The sequence below is a fragment of the Ailuropoda melanoleuca genome, chromosome 10 (genome assembly GCF_002007445.2).
Source record: "Ailuropoda melanoleuca isolate Jingjing chromosome 10, ASM200744v2, whole genome shotgun sequence".
NCBI classification, from domain to species: Eukaryota; Metazoa; Chordata; class Mammalia; order Carnivora; family Ursidae; genus Ailuropoda; species Ailuropoda melanoleuca.
Genome location: NC_048227.1, coordinates 94,994,794 through 95,014,956, shown reverse-complemented (window position 1 = coordinate 95,014,956; position 20,163 = coordinate 94,994,794). Strand labels below are relative to the sequence as shown.

The 20,163-nt window shown below is 43.7% G+C and overlaps 1 protein-coding gene across 1 annotated transcript in view; it reads right to left on the bottom strand.

The window, feature by feature from the left end:
- The window catches only part of AKAP12 (A-kinase anchoring protein 12), a 97,334-nt gene that overhangs the window by 29,274 nt on the left and 47,897 nt on the right, over positions 1-20,163 (bottom strand). Inside the window, exon 2 of the mRNA XM_034669298.1 lies at positions 14,068-14,182. Coding sequence (XP_034525189.1) covers positions 14,068-14,182 — 115 coding nt within the window. The remainder of the gene's footprint in view (positions 1-14,067; positions 14,183-20,163) is intronic.

The window sequence follows — 20,163 nt, the reverse complement described above, 5'->3', positions numbered from 1 at the left end:
GGGGAGGCTATGTGTGTATGAAGCACAGATAGTAGATAGACAGATACACAGTACCCAAACTGATACACAGTACATCTGTGCTATCCAAACACTATGGGGGGAGACTAGGAAAATAGCTGAAAAGATTCCTTACTGGAGCGATAATGAAAAAAAGGCTGAAAAATACTGTTTTCAATATAGATAAGCCTCATTTTGAAGAACCTTTGAAAAATATTTCCGGAAAGGCAAGAATGCCCCTTTATCATCAATATTTCAGAAATGCATCCCAAGGGGTGCCTGGGTGGCTCAGTCGTTAAGTTAAGTATCTGCCTTAGGCTCAGGTCATGATCCCAGGGTCCTGGGATGGAGTCCCATGGCCAGCTCTTTGCTCAGTGGGGAGCCGGCTTCGGCTTCTCCCCCTCCCCCTCCCCCTGCTCATGCTCTCTCTAGCTCTCTCTCTCAAATAAATAAATAAAATCTTTACCAAAAGAAAAGAAATAGAAAAAAAGAAAAAAAAAGAAAAGAAATGCACCCTAAGAAGAGAAGCATCATCTTGTGTTAGAAGTAATCACTCTGAGCATTTTTTCCTCTTGCTTTTCCAGAAGTGAAAGAGAGGATCTTAATTTGCCTGAATTCTTAACAGAAAGCAGTCAGGGAGTCGGGGTGGGGGAACCAGCTGCAGGTAGCCTCGGAGCAATGGGAGTGATCTGCCCAGCACCCCTGGCATTCCCCATCTGTCCTCCTGAACCAGGGTGTGAACCTCCAAGAAAGCCACATACACAACTTAAAATTTTAGAGTAGCCCCATCAAAATGAGTAAAAACAAAAATTGAGGTTAATTTTATTATGCTTTTTTTAACCCAATATTAACGTAATGTTACAGCAACACGTACTCACTATAAAAAAGGACTCATGAGCTATTCACAATCTTTTTGTTGTACTAGGTCTTTGACACCCAGGATGTATTTTATTCACAGAGCACATGGCAAACAGTATTCGCAGAATTTCAAGTGCTAAATAGTGACATGTGGCCAGAGAACAGCTCTGAAACTTCAAACCTAACTGAACGTTCCCTCTCTTTTTTTCTTTTTCTCTCTTTTTTTTTAAAGTAGAACTTATGACCCTGAGATCAAGACTCACAAGCTCTACCTCGGGGACCCAGCCAGGGGCCCAGAACGTTCCATTCTTTCTGCCACCTTCCCAGTAACAGTCCTATCCCTGCTTTAATTTCCTCGCCTTTGAGACAGAAATTACCAAGATACCCCATCACAGAAGCGCCCTCACTTCCTCAGTGCCCAGTTTAGAGCTGGCCCTTCCACTCTCCTAGAATTCTCCAGCCTAAGCCCAGATCCAAGACACAGATGAATGGGTGAAGGAAATGTGATCCCTGCACACAGTGGAATGTTACTCGGCCTTAAAACGGACAGAGATCCTGTCACGTTATGACAACTTAGCCAAACCCTGAACACATGATGCTAACGGTGAAATAAGCCATTCGCCCAAGGGCAGATCCCTCCTCTATGAGGTACCTGGAGTACTTCAATTCAGAGACAACCATGGGGACTGCCAGGAACGGGCGCAGGGAACGAGATCTTGTTTTTAATGTACAGACTTCCAGTTTCACAAGATCAAAAGGGATCTGGAGACGGATGGTGGCGATGGTTATACACAGAAATGTGCTGAATGCCACTAATCTGGGTGCTTAAAAGTGGTTAGGGTGGCAAATTTTGTTACAGGTGTTTCACCACAATTTTAAAAATTTTATTTAAGAAAAAAAAAAGACCCTAGGTCCCCCCACAGTCTGTATGGCCAGACACTCTTCACTCACCTTTCCCGGAGATGACAGGAGTGAAATGTGGTCTCCAGGCCAAGAAGGTGGGAGGTAAGGGGAGCAGAGACTCAAAGGGACACCAGAGCACGCCATCATGAAAAGCAAGAGGAATTTACGCACCCCACTCCCAGACTCTCTCCCTCATGAGGCTCCAGAAATGAGCCTGAATTCTCCAGGAAACAAGAGTCTTCTTGGGGGAATTTCACCAGGCCAAGAATAGACATGTTAACATCAATCAGACCACCATCCAGGGATGCCACCTTGCCTCAGTAACACAGACCCCAACCAGTTCTTATTTTTTATTCTTATTTATTTGTTTATTCATATGGAGTGAGAGAGGAGAGAGAGAGCATACAGGAGCAGGGGGGTGAGGCAGAGGGAGAATCTTAAGCAGCCTGTATACCCAGCATGCAGTCTGATACGGGGCTTGATCTCATGACCCTGAGATCATGACCTGAGCCAAAATCTAGAGTCAGACACTTCACTGACTGAACCACCCAGGCGCCCCCCCCAACCAATTTTTACATATGACAAACCAGCCCCCAAATCAGGTACATAACGAAAACACCTATTATGAAAGACAAAAAAGCAATTGGGAAGAGACAGGCAATGCAGAGAATAAACCTTCAAAGCAATCCTCAGAAAGATAATGCAGCCAAGAAAAAACAGGATACTTCAACAACGAATGCTTAGGAAGAAAACTTGGTTCTTAGAAATTAAGAACAAAATAACGAGGGGCGCCTGGGTGGCACAGCGGTTAAGCGTCTGCCTTCGGCTCAGGGCGTGATCCCGGCGTTCTGGGATCGAGCCCCACATCAGGCTCCTCCGCTATGAGCCTGCTTCTTCCTCTCCCACTCCCCCTACTTGTGTTCCTTCTCTTGCTGGCTGTCTCTATCTCTGTCAAATAACTAAATCAAATCTTTAAAAAAAAAAAATAACGAAATGAAATCTAGTCTTTAGGACATTTTCCCAGATAATAGAGCCAAATACAAAGAAATAAATAATAGAGAAAAAAAAAGTTTTAATGAGGGCCATTCCAGAAGGTCTAAAATCTGAATGATAGTAATTCCAAAAAGAGAACAAAGAAAAAGAGGGGAATGGATGAAATAATTTCCCGGAAGTGAAGGGCATGGGTTTCTTGACTGAAAGAACTCCTAAGAACCCAGCGTGTGATAAATGGCTTCACAAGGAGATCTATCAACTGTAAGATTTTCAGAAGATTTTTAGGACAGAAAGGACACTATAAACCACCCGAGGGATTAAGAAGCTGGTCAGCATCAGATTCCCACAGCGATCCACGTATCAAGACGACACTTCGAGAATCCTAATGCATTTGAGTAATGAATGGAAAAATGAACACAACTGGTGTGTGTTTAAGGCCAAAAATTTGACACACCATGAGGAAAATGTTGCTCTTTTGTAAAAAGTTCATTCACCGAGCTCAGACAATGAGGCCACCGAGCCGGGCTTGGAGGGAAGCTACTAATGTGGAAAGGAAAGCATCTTCCATTTCTTTGTGACAGGCAATTATTTGCAAAGTGGAGATGATCTCACTCTGGTCTTTAGCTGCTGGACCCCATCGTGCAGGCTGTGTGCTGAGGATCTGGTGAGTCGACACCAAAAGAGTGACTGTAATTCCAACACTGGAAATATGTACCAAAGTATATTGACATTTTCTTCACCCTACTTGGCTTTGGCTCATTTAGCAACACCCCCGATACGGAGCCTCCTTTATATGCTTCTCCATCAACGTACTTATCTCCTCTCGAACCCATTCTTTTTTGGTACGTAATCCTTGATGGAAAGCCAACTAGGTTCTCACACTCGAAAGAGCTGGAGAAATTTAACGATTCTTAAAAGGCGGGAATATTGACATTGAAACCCAGTTATACTTGGCAAGCTTCCATCAAGCACATTCATACTCAAAATATATAATAAGCCCCTGGCATTTCTCTTTAAATGGGAGACAGCTTATTTTCTCTGGCAATGTTTTGCCTAGAGAAGAAAAGATTAAAGGAAAAGACAGGATAAATGTTTTCAAATACTTAGAGGGCCACCCTGTGGAAAAGGGAGGTGAGTTTGTTCTATACAGTTCCAGAAGGCAGCACAGCTGGGGGGGAGGTATGTTTTCCCTAAGGTGGAGTAACTGACTTCCTGTTATGGAGAAACTCCCCTAAATCTGTGTTTAGGCAGAAGAGCTTCCCGCATGGGGGGCAGGAGCCTGGTCTAGACCACCTCTAAGTTCCGTCCACTAAGGCCACTGAACCCCGACTTTGCTGTTCTGCCAATCGTGCAGACAGGTGTCCTGGGCTGAACTGTGCCCTCTCCAAATTCAGACGTTGAAGGCCCTACCCCCCAGCACATCACAATGTGCTTGTATTCAGAGAGGGGATCAAGTTAAAGAGACCGTTATGGCGGGTCAAATCCAACCTGACAGGTATCCTTTTTTTTCTTTCTCTTTTTTTAAGATTTTATTTGTTTATTTAACGCAGAGAGGGGGAGAGAGGGCACAAGCAGGGGGAGCAGCAGAGGGAGAGGGAGAAGCAGGCTTCCTACTGAGCAGGGAGCCTGATTTCGGGCTCGATCCCAGGATCCCTGGGATCATGACCTGAGCCGAAGGCAGATGCCTAACCATCTGAGCCACCCAGGCACCAGCGCCACTTTTTTCTTTTTTTTAATGACAGGTATCCTTATAAAAGGAGACTGAAACACACAGAGGCCAGTGATACACACATGTAGGGGAATGACGGGACACAGCCAGCAGGTGGCCATCCACAAGCTAAGGAGAGGCCTCAGAGAAAGTACACCTGCTGACACCTTGAATTTGGACTTTGCAGCCTCCAAAACTGGGAGAAAATAAATTTCTGTTGTATAAGCCACCTGTTCTGTGATATTTTATTGTGGCAGCTCTAGCAAACGAATATAGCAGGATAACTGCCCTGTGCTTGCTTGTGTGTCTGAACACTGCACGTTCAGACATGTGAAAAGTAACCAGTCCACCCCATTAATTACATTTTGCCTATAACTAGTCACGCTGCACTGACATGTTAACTACAAAAGCAGTCTGTAAAAATGCAAAGTGTGGAAAAGCTACATCCAAAAAAAAAAAATTAAAAAAAAAAACAGTAATCAGCTGAGATACTCTGAAGCTAATGATTTCGGGGGAAAGATACCTTTTATGAAGACTTCATACTACTCTCAATAAATGATGAATGAGGAAAAAAAAGAAAACTCAGAAGTGTGGTACTCAAGAATATCAGACTCAACTGATAGCCTAAAAATACGCAGAATTTAAACCCAGAGACTACATCTTCCATAAGTTACCTAAGCATCATTATTTATATAACACACGGGCATTATGCTCTAGAAGGTACCATTGCTGGAACCACTGGGGGGTCACTACGTTAGGTGAAACTAGATTTTTTTTTTAATTTTTTTTAAAGTTTATTTATAATCTCACCAACCTGGGGCTCCAACTGACGACCCTGAAATCAAGAGTCACATGCTCCTCCGACTGAGCAGCCAGGTGAACCTAAACTGGAACTGTTTTAAGGATGAGTCAGTCTGAGAAAAGACCTGTCAAGTAAATGCAATAGCTAAAAAAATTTACTGTTTCCATTATGGCTTAGTCACAAAGAACCAGTAGCCTTAGACCACTTCAGTCCCTCCAAGGGAAAGGGTCTGAAGCTTGCTACGTAACACAGACCAACCAGCCAGTAGACCACCTCAACTACGGGCATCGTCACAGGGGCCGGAACACTCACCCTGCTCAGTGGACTGGAGTAGCCTCAAAACTATAGCTGTTTATAGGTGAGTTTTCGAAGTAGCTTAAGGTTGAATGACAGTCTTCAGGGCAAATAGAGATGGCATTTATCGGTATCTATCACTGAATGGGACCCATAACCAATCCTATTACATGATTTAAATCTCCCATACAGGGAGAGAGGTATGTTACCTTGTAGCCACATTTATGAAGCTATTTAGCTTTCTTTCTTACCTAAACGATTATCTTATATTATACCTGAGACATTCTTGAATACATTTGCCCCTCTTGAACTTGTCATTGAGTTAAAACTTCAAATCTAGAAGACAACTTTTTAAATTTTTTTTTTTAATTTTTAAGTAATCTCTACATCCAACATGGGACTCAAACTTACAACCCCGAGATCAAGAGTTGCATGCTCTGCCCACTGAGGCAGCCAGGTGCCCCAAATCTAGAAGATGACTTTTGAGATCAGACTAAAAAGAAGTATTTTTACAAACTTCCAGTGGAAAAAAGACAGTCTCTTCAATAAATGGTGCTGGGAAAACTGGACAGCTACATGCAAAAGAATGAAACTTGATCACTCTCTCACACCATACACAAAAATAAACTCCAAATGGATGAAAGACCTCAATGTGAGACAGGAACCCATCAAAATTCTAGAGGAGAACATAGGCAACAACTTCTATGACATCGGCCAGAGCAACCTTTTTCACGACACATCGCCAAAGGCAAGAGAAATAAAAGATAAAATGAACTTATGGGACTTTATCAGGATAAAGAGCTTCTGCACAGCCAAGGAAACAGTCAAAAAAACTAAGAGACAGCCCACAGAATGGGAGAATATATTTGCAAAGGACACCACAGATAAAGGACTGGTATCCAAGATCTACAAAGAACTTCTCAAACTCAATACACGAGAAACAAATAAACAAATCATAAAATGGGCAGAAGATATGAACAGACACTTTTCCAATGAAGACATACAAATGGCTAACAGACACATGAAAAAATGTTCAAAATCATTAGCCATCAGGGAAATTCAAATCAAAACCACACTGAGATACCACCTTACGCCAGTTAGAATGGCAAAGATAGACAAGGCAAGAAACAACAATTGTTGGAGAGGATGTGGAGAAAGGGGATCCCTCCTACATTGTTGGTGGGAATGCAAGTTGGTACAGCCACTCTGGAAAACAGTGTGGAGGTCCCTTAAAAAGTTAAAAATTGAACTACCCTATGACCCAGCCATTGCACTACTGGGTGTTTACCCCAAAGATACAGACGTAGTAAAGAGAAGGGCCATATGCNGGGGGTGGGGGAATGGGATAGACTGGTGATGGGTAGTAAGGAGGGCACGTATTGCATGGTGCACTGGGTGTTATACGCAACTAATGAAGCATCAAACTTTACATCGGAATCTGGGGATGTACTGTATGGTGATTAACATAATAAAATTTTAAAAAAAAGTGTTTTTACAAAAAGGCATAATGAAATGACCAGGCAGATTCCCACCTGCCCAAGGTCACTGGGGTGTCTTCAATGGCTACCCCATCATTTGGTTTTCATGTTACTAGCAATACTGATGTTCTTCAGTCCTAGAATTTCAGAGATGAGTAAGGATGCTCATTTTACAAATGAAAACTGATGGTCAGCAAGATAAAGGGATAGATTCAATTCAAGGGCACACAAAGAAAGTGACTACAGCAGCCTTACCTGTGGTTTTGTCCCCTAGAATGAACTGAGCATAAAAGGGATGGAGGACCAGGAGTCCGTCTTCTTTCCTCATAACCCCAACATTTCTCAAGTTAGAAGGAAAAATAAAGGTTCACTGGACTGCCAGACTTGAATATAGTTCGAGGGAGAAATTCTTCTCTGTATAGGTTAGCTGTTAATTACTAAAAAAATAAATCTGTTTCTCTAAAGATGAAAGCAATAGTTATTTGTTACCAGAAATTTGTCAATGACATAAGTAATATCAGAAGGAACGCTACAAACATTCCTGCAGAGCGGAGGAATGAATAAAAACCGGTTCCCAGAAACTGCACAGTCCAGTACTCCTGCCGATGTTCAAGGGTTATTTTATGAGTGTTCTCCCTAGTTTTCAAAACATTACAAAACAGGATACAGCTTGGGAAAACGTCGTGCAATAATATTGTATTCGAAATACCACAGCAGGGGTGGGGGGCTCTCTTTTGTCAACTGAGCGCTCACACTGGGTAGCATTCCTGAGCAGGTCAGGGTCTGACTTCACCTTTCCAGGCAACACCTGGATAACCTATAGCAAGCACCTGTGAGAGCACAGCAGGGTGTGTGGCGAAGGACCCAGCTTGGCCAGTGCTGAGGCACCTAACGAAAGGGGGCCGGGGGTAAATCTATAAAGCTGTGGTATTTAACCACGCGGAAATGATACAAACGTGAAAAGCTAACAGACGCTCCTCTCGCATGAGCAAAAAAGGCCATATTGTTAACTCTTAATTCTTCATTTATTCAAGCATTTGTTAAGCACTTGCTACGTGCCAGACACGGTTTAGACGTGGGGGATTCAGTACAGAACCACCTTACAGACCTCCCGAGTCAGCCCAAGAGATCTTTGCCCTTGTAGTTCCTATATTTTAGCAGAGCTGGAGGTAAGAGACAGACGTGAGCCACGCCGCGTGTTGACGAATGACGTGGGGGAAAAAATACAGGAGGAATGGAGGGCAGTCATCGGGGCAACAGGCATGTATGTTTTCATGAGAACACTAACAAGGTACCAATTATGTCACCAATTAAAACAGAAAAGTGACTGAATCGTGTGTTTCTTCACAGTTGAGAGAGCAGCCTCTCACAGAAGAACATGTATGGGGGGTGGGGGGGCCCATCTTCTAACAGAGACCTGGAAAGGATCTTAGGTACTCACTGTCCAGATAAAGGTATTAGATGATCAAAAAGCAATGAACTACTAGTAACTCCAGAACGGCTTTTCTGGAAGGTAACAAGGTCCACAGGGAGGGTTTGATCATTTGGCAGTAAATAACCTTTTGGCCTCTCCATATCCCAAAGGCACCAAACACCAGAATCTGGTAGGTTTCAAACAGCAAATTTAATAAAAGCTAAGGCAGTGACACTAAGCACCATGAGGAAAATGAAATTCTCCCTGATGTTGCAAATTAAGCTTCTAGATAGCTGAGCAAGGCATACTCTCCATTTTTGTTACCGTATCTGGGGGACAGGATCCAGATGTAGGAAAAGTGGAATCCTGCAGAATGTAAGAAACGCGTTCCCTAAAAGACTTCTGTTTTAGGTGACAACATCTGGGAGTTTTCCTGTTTTTAAAATTTTTCTTGGGACTTGAGAGGGTTTTCCCCAGGACTGCCTCCTGTTTGTAGTAGTGAACCTCCTCACCATATTTTTAAAAGATTTATTTATTTATTTTAAGAGAGAAAGAGAGAGTGGGGGGTGGGGCAAAGAGAGAGGGAGAGAGAGAATCTCAAGCAGACTTCCTGCTGAGCAGGGGAATCCCAGGTAAGGCTCAATCTCAGGACCCTGAGAACATGACCTGAGCCAAAATCCAAAGTCGGATACTTAAGTGACTGAGCCACCCCGGTGCCCTCCTCCTCACCATGCCCATCAGCGTAGCAAACCTGTCCGTCTGGTTTGCTGGCTGCTACTTTTAATGCAGTTGGCCCCAGGGTGGCAAATGCGGAGGGGTCAATGTCCTCACTCTGGGTATGCAAATAGTACAAAGCATATGTAAACAAAAATGTATTATTATTTTGTGTGCGGGTGTGAACAAAAATTTAAAAACCAAGGAAATGACTATTTATGTTCCACAAACAAACGTGACCTATGCAGATGGAGGAATCGTGGCATTCACCTGCTTTGTCATGTTGCTGTGTCTACTTTGCAGGGAGGCAAATCTCAAAAAGGAAACAAATAACTGCCTTGTAAATGATAAATTCAAATTATGAAGATCGGACAATCACTTGTGTTTTTGCACATGCCTAGGAGTTGAGTAGTTACTTTAATAAAAACACATATATATATTATCCAGGGGCGCCTGGGTGGCTCAGTCAGTTAAGTGTGTCTGCTTTTGGCTCAGGTCATCATCTCAGGGCCTGGGATCGAGCCCCACATCCAGCTCTCTGCTCCTCCTTTTCTTCCTTTTTTTTTTTTTTTTAAAAGATTTTATTTATTTATTTGACAGAGAGAGAGAGACAGCCAGCGAGAAAGGGAACACAAGCAGGGGGAGTGGGAGAGGAAGAAGCAGGCTTCCAGTGGAGCAGGGAGCCCAACGCATGGCTCAATCCCAGGACCCTGGGATCACACCCTGAGCTTAAGGACTGAGCCACCCAGGCACCCCAGGGGGAGGAGCCTGCTTCTCCCTCTCCCACCGCCCCCCCCAAAATCTTTAAAATTATATAGTATCCAAATACAGACGGTCTTATAATTTTTTGATTTTGTAATATTGAATTTTCCCATCTGTTAGGGAAAAAAATGTGTGCAACAGATACTAAAGTTAAATTTTTTTTATCAATCTGAAAATTTTAATTTGCAGAAGTTCTAAATATGAAATTGGACCTGGACCAACATGTAATATTTTAAAATCATTCGTGTTGAGGCACTTAACTCATAGAACACCCACAGGCCACAGACCATAGAGGGCTTTTTAAAAATCTTTCAACAAAAGCAGATTTTCCACAAAACTAATGGCACTTGCACGACCCCTGTGAATGCTGGAAATAGCACGACATGAAAGAATGAAAAGGCTGCTGTTCTACAGAAGTAGTTTTAACAAAGGGTAAACTACCTTAAAAAATTCAGAAAGTCAAAATCTCCAACGCTTAAGTAATTTATTATGATTTTATTTATTTTTTATTTTTTTAAAGATTTTATTTGTCAGAGACAGAGAACAAGCAGGGGGACTGGCAGGCAGGCAGGAGAAGCAAGCTCCCCACTGAGCAAGGAGCCCAATGCGGGGCTCAATCCCAGGACCCTGGGATCATGACCTGAGCGAAAGGCAGACGCTTAACCGACTGAGCCACTCAGGCACCCCATTTTTTTTCTCATTTTAATAATTATTTGTTCTCAACCCTGCAACTTTCTAAAATGTGGAATTACACAATCTTCAAGTCCTCTCCGAAATCCTTGTATACGCATCTAACCCTGATGCACAGATTATTTTTTTATAAAGATTTTACTTATTCATTAGACAGCAAGAGACACAGGGAGGGCACCCGCAGGGGGAGGGGCAGAGGGAGAAGGAGAAGCAGACTCTCCCACTGAGCTGGGAGCCCGATGTGGGGCTCGATCCCACGACCTGGAGATCATGACCTGAGCCGAAGGCAGACGCTGAACCCCATGAGCCACCCAGGAGCCCCCCGCCGATGCACAGATTAGAAGATATTTACTTAGGAGGCTGCTCCTTTCCTCTGACACTTGAGGAAAGTTTACAAGGAAACAGGAATCCATTTTCATTATAGGAAGAGGATTGGTTCTGAATTACCAGTATGTCTGGCTTCAGAAAGAAAGCAAACAAGTCAAAGTCGGACAATATTTTCATGTCTGGCTTTGTGTAAATAGAGCCAGACACTTTAAATTAAAAACTCTCTAGCAGGAATTTCATAGTTTTCTCCCATGAACTGACCCACCTAGGGCAGGACCGAATCCCGCCATTGGTCAATCGTCCCAGGGAGAAGATGGGTCAGATCTACTCTTACTGATGTGGACAACAGTAGAACCCAAGGTCCCCACAACCCTACGATTAAGTGTTACATACCAAATTGTGCCTTCGTTTACATCCTAGGAAGCTTCTGTGAAGAAGGGATTTCTGGAAACAACCATAAAATCTAACCCCACAGGCCATCACTGTAGTCAAAAGAAGAGCATGAAAAGGGGCACCTGGGTGGCTCAGTCAGTTGAACATCCGACTCTTGGTTTCAAGTCGTGATCTCCGGGTCATGGGTTCGAGCCTCTGCGTCGGGCTCCACACTCAGCTGGAGTCAGCTTGGATATTCTCTCCCTCTGCCCCTTCCTCTGCTCTCTCTAATAAATAAATAAATTTTTAGAAAAAAAAAAGCTTGAAAAAGTATGTGTGTTTACAGTGCCAGGCAGGCAAAAGGGAGAAGAAAGAAGTGTACCAAGCTTATTACAGATGCTAATAAACCAATGGATTAATAGTTCTGCCTAAAACATTAAAAGCTCATCCTAAAGGCAGGGCCTGGGGTGGTGACCTCTGCAGCCCTAGGACACCCACCAGTCTTTTCCAAGGTGACAAGGCCTTTTCAGGATCTTTTGAAGGATGAGGTATATTAATTACCATTCTTCTTGCAAGAGGTCTTTGCTATCTGCTCAAAGCCCCAAGGCCACAATCAGAAGTCTGGGTCAGCTCAGGGAGACCATGGAATAATCCTCTGCTAAGGCCTGTCCTTGCTCCTTCTCTACCTTCTACCTTCTCTTTTTTTTTTTTTTTAAGATTTTATTTATTTATTTAACAGAGATAGAGATAGAGACAGCCAGCGAGAGAGGGAACACAAGCAGGGGGAGTGGGAGAGGAAGAAGCAGGCTCATAGCTGAAGAGCCTGATGTGGGGCTCGCCCATAACGCCGGGATCACGCCCTGAGCCGAAGGCAGACGCTTAACCGCTGTGCCACCCAGGCACCCCATCTACCTTCTCTTATCGATCACATACATCAGCGTCACAGAGGAAGCCTGCCTGACCCAGGGGCTCCCTTGGTGGCCTAGGCCAATGATCCCACATTGCTACCAAATACTTGCTTCCACCGCCCTGTTACCTAGCCCGCTTGCCTTTCTGGGTTTTCATTCTACTCTTCGCTCAGCTGACATTGTGCCAGTAGACAAGCCTGTGGACATGCCCAGCACAGTGAAGGCTCAGTGGTTAAGAACTCGTGCTTGGTAATTTGCTGATCTGGGTTTGAATCTTGACACCCCTATCACCTACCTCATTAAAGACCATAATGCCCAAAAGGCACAGTTCCAGGACCCATAGTAAAAACTTGCAACGTGTTGGCTGTTATTACTCTCCTCACTGTGGCCCGCAACCCTTATCAACAAATCTAACCCCCATCTCCCCTCAGTCCCCAGATCTTACCCACCCTCTCACCTCAAATGACTGCACCACCAGAACTCAGAGCAGCTCTCACTTCTTGCAAATTCATCTGATACCCACCATGTTGCCCTGTCTTAACCTTATTCCCTTTATCTTGCATATCCTTCTATAGACCCGCTTCCTCTCCCCTGCAATGGGTAAGCGGTGGGCTGTTCGTCGGTCTGTTCATCTTCCCTGCAGCACTGAGCACAGTGGCTTGGCCAGAGAAGGCTCCAGACCTACTGTGGCTTGACTGGTCTTGACTGGATTCAAAAGTTGCCACGGGAAGGAGAAAGCACAGGACTTTGGAATTTGAGTTGGGGCCATTCCAATTTTTTTGGTGGAGATGATTTGAAACTTTCACACTAGGTCATGCAAATCCTCCCTTCTGTGGGACTGTACATATTTCTAACTTTATATTGTGCCTGTGGTGTGACATAAAGATCAGTCTTCCCACCAACTTCAAAAGCAGCTCGCGGCTTGAAGCAGCTCCACGGGGCATTGAACAAGAAGAGAACAGGTTCCACATGTTAGGAGGGTCTCGTTTAACCAAGGCAATGGCCAGTCTCCTCTCCTGGGACTTTCCCCTTCATTTGTCTTATTCACATTGCATAGAAAACTCACTTTACTCCACGCCAAATATCATTTTATGCATCTTCAATAGTGGCTGTCGAATTACTCTTTTGTTTATGAATGGAATGAAGGGACAAGAACTCAAGAACAGAGGACGTTTCTTCTTCAACCTAGGGTGCCTCTACAGAGGTCTACCGGTCAAGGTGCTTGCTTCTGACCCTAATGTGTGGTCTCTGCAACCTCACGTGGGCTGACCTGAACTAGTGACAGTGTGGTGATTCACTTTCCAGTAAGTACCCCCACAGGGCCTCTAGGCTCATGAGCTAGAAAACATGCAGCAAATCAGAGTTTGGGCAAAGAGCGGCATGCACCTGGAAATATACACTTCTAGAAAAATCCGTGGAAGAGGAGCAGGCTACTCCAGAGTGAGAGATACTGACTCTTAAAGCAACCATGACTCTGGGGTTTCCTACAAGAAATCACATCAACATCCGACAAGTAGTTGCCACCTGGCAACAATTAAAACAAAACAAAACACCACCAACCTAAGTTCCAGATGAAAATGTCTAAGAAAGAAGAAACGTGACTTCACTTCCTATACCCAAATATTGGCAGAATTTCCTACACCTGAGTGTAGAGGCCACCCAAAAGGTCTGATAAATACTTCCTTTTGTAACCAGTGGACTGCTTTTGTTGTCAATATCATCCACCCCCAGGTAGGACACTGTCTGGTCCAACCAGCCTGGTTGTTACTGTTCCAGAGCATTCACAGCAGGTGTTGTCAGCCCTAGAGTCCCTACTTCTTCTGCCCAGAGACTGAAAAGGTGCTTACCATCTGTGACAATGGCTTCTTCCTCCTGGCCATTCAGGGCTCCCTCCTGGGGGCTGAACTCTTCTTCCTCAGCTAAGCCACTGGCACTAGACAGCTGACCATTCTTCTGGAGGAGCTATGGGGGAAAACAAAACCATGTAAACTTACTTTCAACGATGATCAAGATTTAAGTCATTAGTCTGAATGATCCAAGCTACCTCAGAGAAGGTAGCCCAGGAGCTCTTATCAAGCAGAAAGGGCTTTGTATCTGGGTAAAAGAGCACACCATTCCTTCATCCACTCACTCATCCAAACACCGGCATGATCTCCACACCCACCATTCCAGGCCTATTCCAGATACAATCTGAGTTAAGTCAGGCATGGCCCCAGCCCCCTTGAGCTTGCAGACTACTATGAAAAGCAGACTTCTAAAATTGTTGGTTTTTTGTTTTTTGTTTTTTTTTTTTTCAGGACATCTAGGTGACTCAATAGGTTAAGCAACTGACTTGCTGATTTCAGCTCAGGTCCTGATCTCAGAGTCGTGAGTTTAAGCCCAGGGATGGGCTCCACGTTGGGTGTGGAGCCTACTTTAAAAAAAAAAAGGAGATTTTTATTCTTTAAAAAATGTTTCCTTATGATTAGATGCAGGGTATGCATATCTGACCAAAGAATACCTAAGTGACAATACGTCCTTCTCAGGAAAAAGGACAGACATGTAAATAAGGGAAACAGTCATGACAGAGGAATACACAGAAGCCAGTCACAAACAGAGAAGTACAGATAAAGCTAGATCTCAGTTCCCACAGTACGGGCGTGTGAGAAAGGGTACAGGGGAGGCAGAGAAGCGAGGTGAACTAGGAACCCCATGGTTCAAAGATCCATGGGACAAGACAACAAAGAAGAGATGGGTCCCTCATGCTTTTGTGAGTCATTGTTTTTTCCTAAAAATATTATTTAAATGGTCAGTTGTCCTCTGCCCCAGAGGATAACCTCTGCAATTCATGTTTTCAGTTACAAAAACAGTAGACATATAAATACACCCTTCTGTCATTTTGTAAATCCTGAGAATATAGGTAAAAAGTTTTGAGGCTATGGCAGAAATAGTATAATGACCGTTAGGAACCTAAGGATTTCAACAAAGCTTTACAGTTCACATACATTTCTCGTTTTATCAGAACCAACGTGGGCAGGTGGTAGCATTTCCGTTGTATAGAGCAGGACACTGCAACTCAACTCAGCGTGATCACAGAGACTGGAGTTGGCTGACCACAGGTCCCACAGCCCAGAAGGGAGGCACCCCAGCCCAAAGGCCAGCAGTCACCATCAACGACTTCCAGGGTGTTCCCACGGCCTTACAGATTGCTGAAGAATCTGTTGCTATGCATAATGACAAAATGCCAATGCCATTAAGAGTATTCCATAATACCCGGACCTGCTTACTCCAAAGAAATCTCAAAGCCACGGCATTCCACTTGGCACGATTCGATGCTGCTTCCAGGCTAACGGAGCAGCCTGGCCAAGCCACCGACTTTGATCGGAGCCTTGAAGGGACAGCAGGTTCAAGACAGTCAATCCAGAAGACTTGAACCGAAACTAAATTGATTTCACCTGGCTGTTCCCGGCTCCCAGCAAAGTTGCCCTTCAACGGCACAAGCTGCTTCCTGAAATAAGACCTCTGTACTTTAATACTTACTCCACAGATGGAATAGTTGGCTTCAAAATGCCCAAGCTGAGTCTCTTTATTAGACAGCATACTCAGATTACATTTCCACTTTAAGTCTTCTCTTACCAAAATATGAAAGATAGAGTCTTTAAATGAAACCTAAAGACAAAAGCAGGGGATGGGGAGGTCTCCACAATGCCCATTAGCAAAAATGTCAGTGTTTAAGAGTATTTGGACTAAAAATCACTAGTTATGTGAATGTGTTCAGGCTCAGATTTGATTAATAACGTGAGGAAGAGCTAGAGGAGGAAAGCAGGGAACACATAGTACTGTGGGATCCATGGAAAGCCAATGAATCTAACCTTAAAAACGCTTACGTACACCACCATGATACCGCAAACTAAATGGGGATGGTGAGAAAGAGGGTTAAATGCCTCAATTTTTCAATGGAATAAACTATGCCCCTCGTTTAGTAACCAGAAGTCTTAAGTTTTACAGAGTTTAGAGTCCTAGAAAATTTCTGTAATTCCTAAAAAAGGTCTCATAATTCTTTATGAATTGTCAAACTCAAGATACCTTTATCAGAAGCCAAACTGTCTTTAAACATGAAAAATCTATAAACTTTCCTCTACCCTTAAATGTTACACACATATAACGAAGCACATTAAATGACATTAGATGAGTCTTAAAAACGGAGATCACCTGCAAGCCCTCCTTATACACCAAGTGTGCTAGTTATGGATTACTTATCCCCAGTGACCACAGGAAGACTGTCTCTACTTCCACAAGGCAGTTGATGAATTAACTTTGGTAGCAGACAATTAATGACAGGGACCATTATTAAAACTGAGTTTTGAGCCAATATTATTATATTCATAGCTTGGGTCTCAATGTAAGGGGACCACCCAAGCTTAAACCCCCACAGGTGATATCTCCAGTGAGCATTCAAAGCCCATGACACACCAACCCTCCACAACAAACATGGGGCTTCATCCCTAACCATATTCAGATTATTCCCACCATTCTGTGTTTCATTTAGAGACGCTATTTACTAAATTTCATGTGTCCTTGTAAATGGATAATTCAGGTTTTTTGTGACAAAAAGAGTGGTTTTTTTCCCCCATCCCCAACCATTTATATAATTTGTATAATTGTTAAAAATTCAGGTACTTCTGAGAGTTACCAGTAAGTTAAAGTCACCTCAAATTGTAAGAAACCAAACCCACTGTATTTAACATTAAAATCCTTCCTGTCATTTTGTGTATATATATTCATAAGCATTTGTAAAAAAGGAGAACACATGCTTTGAAGCTTAGTTATTTGAGGGGGGAGGGGCAGAGGCAGAGAATATCCAAACAGACTCCCCGCTGAGCACTCACTCTCATAACCCTGATATCATGACCCGAGTGGAAAACCAAGAGTCAGGCGCTTAACCAACTGAGCCACAGTGCCCTGTGAAATACCTGCTTTTTAATACGTATCTGGCTTGGTCCTCAGTCATTCTCTCTTTTGTCTGTAATTCAAATGCCCACAAAAGACAAGGATTTATTTATTAGTTATGCCCAGGTAAACAGAGAGAGGCAAGGACACAACTTAGTGACAGGGAATGAGAATGTTGGGGCCAGATGAGGTCTGAGGGCCATCTAACTCAGGGGAGAAAGCAGTATCAGGATTCAAGTTTCCAAACGAGAAAGAAAGAGGAAATGTCTACTCCATTCTTTCACACAGCTTTTCCCATCCCTTTTAAACTTACTTTTACACTTGTACAAATACAGTTATAGAACCTTGACTTTTGAGACAGACATTAGACTTGAAAGACATGCTCCCTGCACTTAAATACAGTGAGCACCAGAAAACCTCGATTCCCACTGGATTTGTGCTTCAAAAAGCCTAAACGCCTCTTCTGAGCAAATCAAAACCCTTAATGTTTTCAAGCTTTATCCTTTGAGTGGGTCAGCCAGAGTTTATTCCCGTAAAGTATTACCACATTACAACTCAACAAGCTTTAAAAGAAATCTCAATGCTTCCAGCATCAATCAGTGCTTTCCTCTCATTAGAACAACAGAGAATATCCAAAATGGCAGCCAAAGCATTGCCGAAAAACTACCAGACTTCTCGTTTCCTCTTCATTCTCCGCAGGACTGCCCACAATTTGCTCTGAGCCCCTTTGCAGAGTAAGCCGTAGAAGCATCAAGCTTTTTGTTGCTGTTGTTTTTCAAGGGAGGCTCCATCCCAGCGCGGGGCCCAACATGGGGCTTGAACTCACAAACCTGAGATCTAGACCTGAGCAGAGATCAAAGAGTCAGACGTCTGGGGCACCTGGGTGGCACAGCGGTTAAGCATCTGCCTTCGGCTCAGGGCGTGATCCCGGCGTTANCAGCGCGGGGCCCAACATGGGGCTTGAACTCACAAACCTGAGATCTAGACCTGAGCAGAGATCAAGAGTCAGGCGTCTGGGGCACCTGGGTGGCACAGCGGTTAAGCGTCTGCCTTCGGCTCAGGGCGTGATCCCGGCGTTNGGGATCGAGCCCCACATCAGGCTCCTCCGCTATGAGCCTGCTTCTTCCTCTCCCACTCCCCCTGCTTGTGTTCCCTCTCTCGGGGGCTGTCTCTATCTCTGTTGAATAAATAAATAAAATCTTTAAAAAAAAAAAAAAAGTCAGACGTTTCACCAACTGAGCCACTCAGGCACCCTTCTTTTTTAAGGATTTTATCTTTAAGTCATCTCTTCACCCAACAGAGGGCTCACATTCACAACCCCGAGAATAAGCAGTCTTACTCTACAGGTTGAACTAGCAGGGCGCCCCAGGATTATCCAGATCTTTACTCAATGAGTTAATGAATAAAACAGAGGAACCCTGGACGCTCTCAGGATGCTGGGAGTCGAGGAGATGAGCCTGCTGAAGTAACGTCCGTCACCACCGAAGTGACGCTGTCTACATCCTCACTGCATGACCAGCACAGGTGCGACTGGCCCCACAGTCCTGTCGCGAAGGCAGTAAATGAGGCTTTGACCAGCGCAATTCTGGCAAAACCCAGCAAGCAGAAATGGTTAAGCAGATATAAGCGGGAACAACCAGAAGTCAATGACAAAGACACACACACAAATGATCAAAATAAAAAAGATTATCCAGGGGGAATTTTATTCAGTTTTTTAAAATTATGTAAGTTATAAATACACCCAACGTGGGACTCAAACTCATGACCCCCAATATCAAGAGTGGCATGCCATTGTGACTCGGCCAGCCAGGCGCCCCCATCTGGGGGGTATTTTAAATCTCTGACAAAAGTTCTAAAAAAACACTTTGATGTCTTTTTCTTCATTCTAATAGGGAGCATTCTGAAGGTAAGCCTTTAAAAATGTAGGCCTTTAAAAATGTCAAACAGAAGAAAATAGAAATCGGAGTATAAATCAGTAAACAATGTCTTTGGAGAGCAATTTGGAAACAGCTATAAACAATTTAAATGTGCATACCCACTCCAACACACTCCTTTTTTTTTTTTAAGAGGGAGAGAGAGAGTGCACACGTGGGAGCAATGGAGAAGGGGAGGCGGCCAGAGAGGTGGAGGGAGATAATTCTCAAGGAGGCTCCCCGCTGAGCACAGAGCCAAGGCCAGGCTCAATCCTATGACCTTGAGATCATGACCTGAGCCGAAACCAAGAGTCAGATGCTTAGCTGTCGGAGCCGCCCAGGCGCCCCATCACCAAGCTATTTTATTAGATACGGCTTTACATACTTAAGCAGGTATAGGTACAATGATGTACAAAACACAATCCATAAACAGCATCACAGGGAATGCAGTAAATCCAGAGACACCGATGTGGGTAGAGGTCTCCAGTTTAAGTGGGAAAACCAAGTTACAGAGAAATGTTTAATTCCTTTATGTGTTTAGAATAAGACAAAAACAACCCACTAACAAGGAGGGAGGAAGGGAGGAAGGGAAGGAGAGAGCTCTCTCCGAGGTCTATGTAAGCATTTTAAAAAAGAACAAAGCTCTGTAATAACACCACACAAAGTCTTTAACAAATGCTGCCTTTGTAGACTCATTCTGCCCTTTGCCCTTCGTTGGGGAAGAGACAGTTTTCTTTTTTATGGAGAGGTATAAGTGACATTTTCAAATGAAGGCATGGTTTCCCTTTTACTCTTTTTATCATTGCAAAGGCTAAAATACTTTGAACCCTAAAATCCATAGATTGTTGGGCTATAAAGCTTGCTAATAACCTGGCTTTCCAGGATTCACAAATCTTTTCACATCATCTGAGCAAGGCACCAAACTGCTCTCATGGAGTTTTCACCTCTGTTCCTATGATCTCCAAGTGTGATTACCATATTAATAATGTCCTCAGCTACACCTTAATCAAAAATATTGACCAAGACTTGGGGCTCCTGAGTGGCTCAGTTGGTTAAGTGAACAAACCCTTGATTTCAGCTCAGATCCTGATCTGAGGGTTG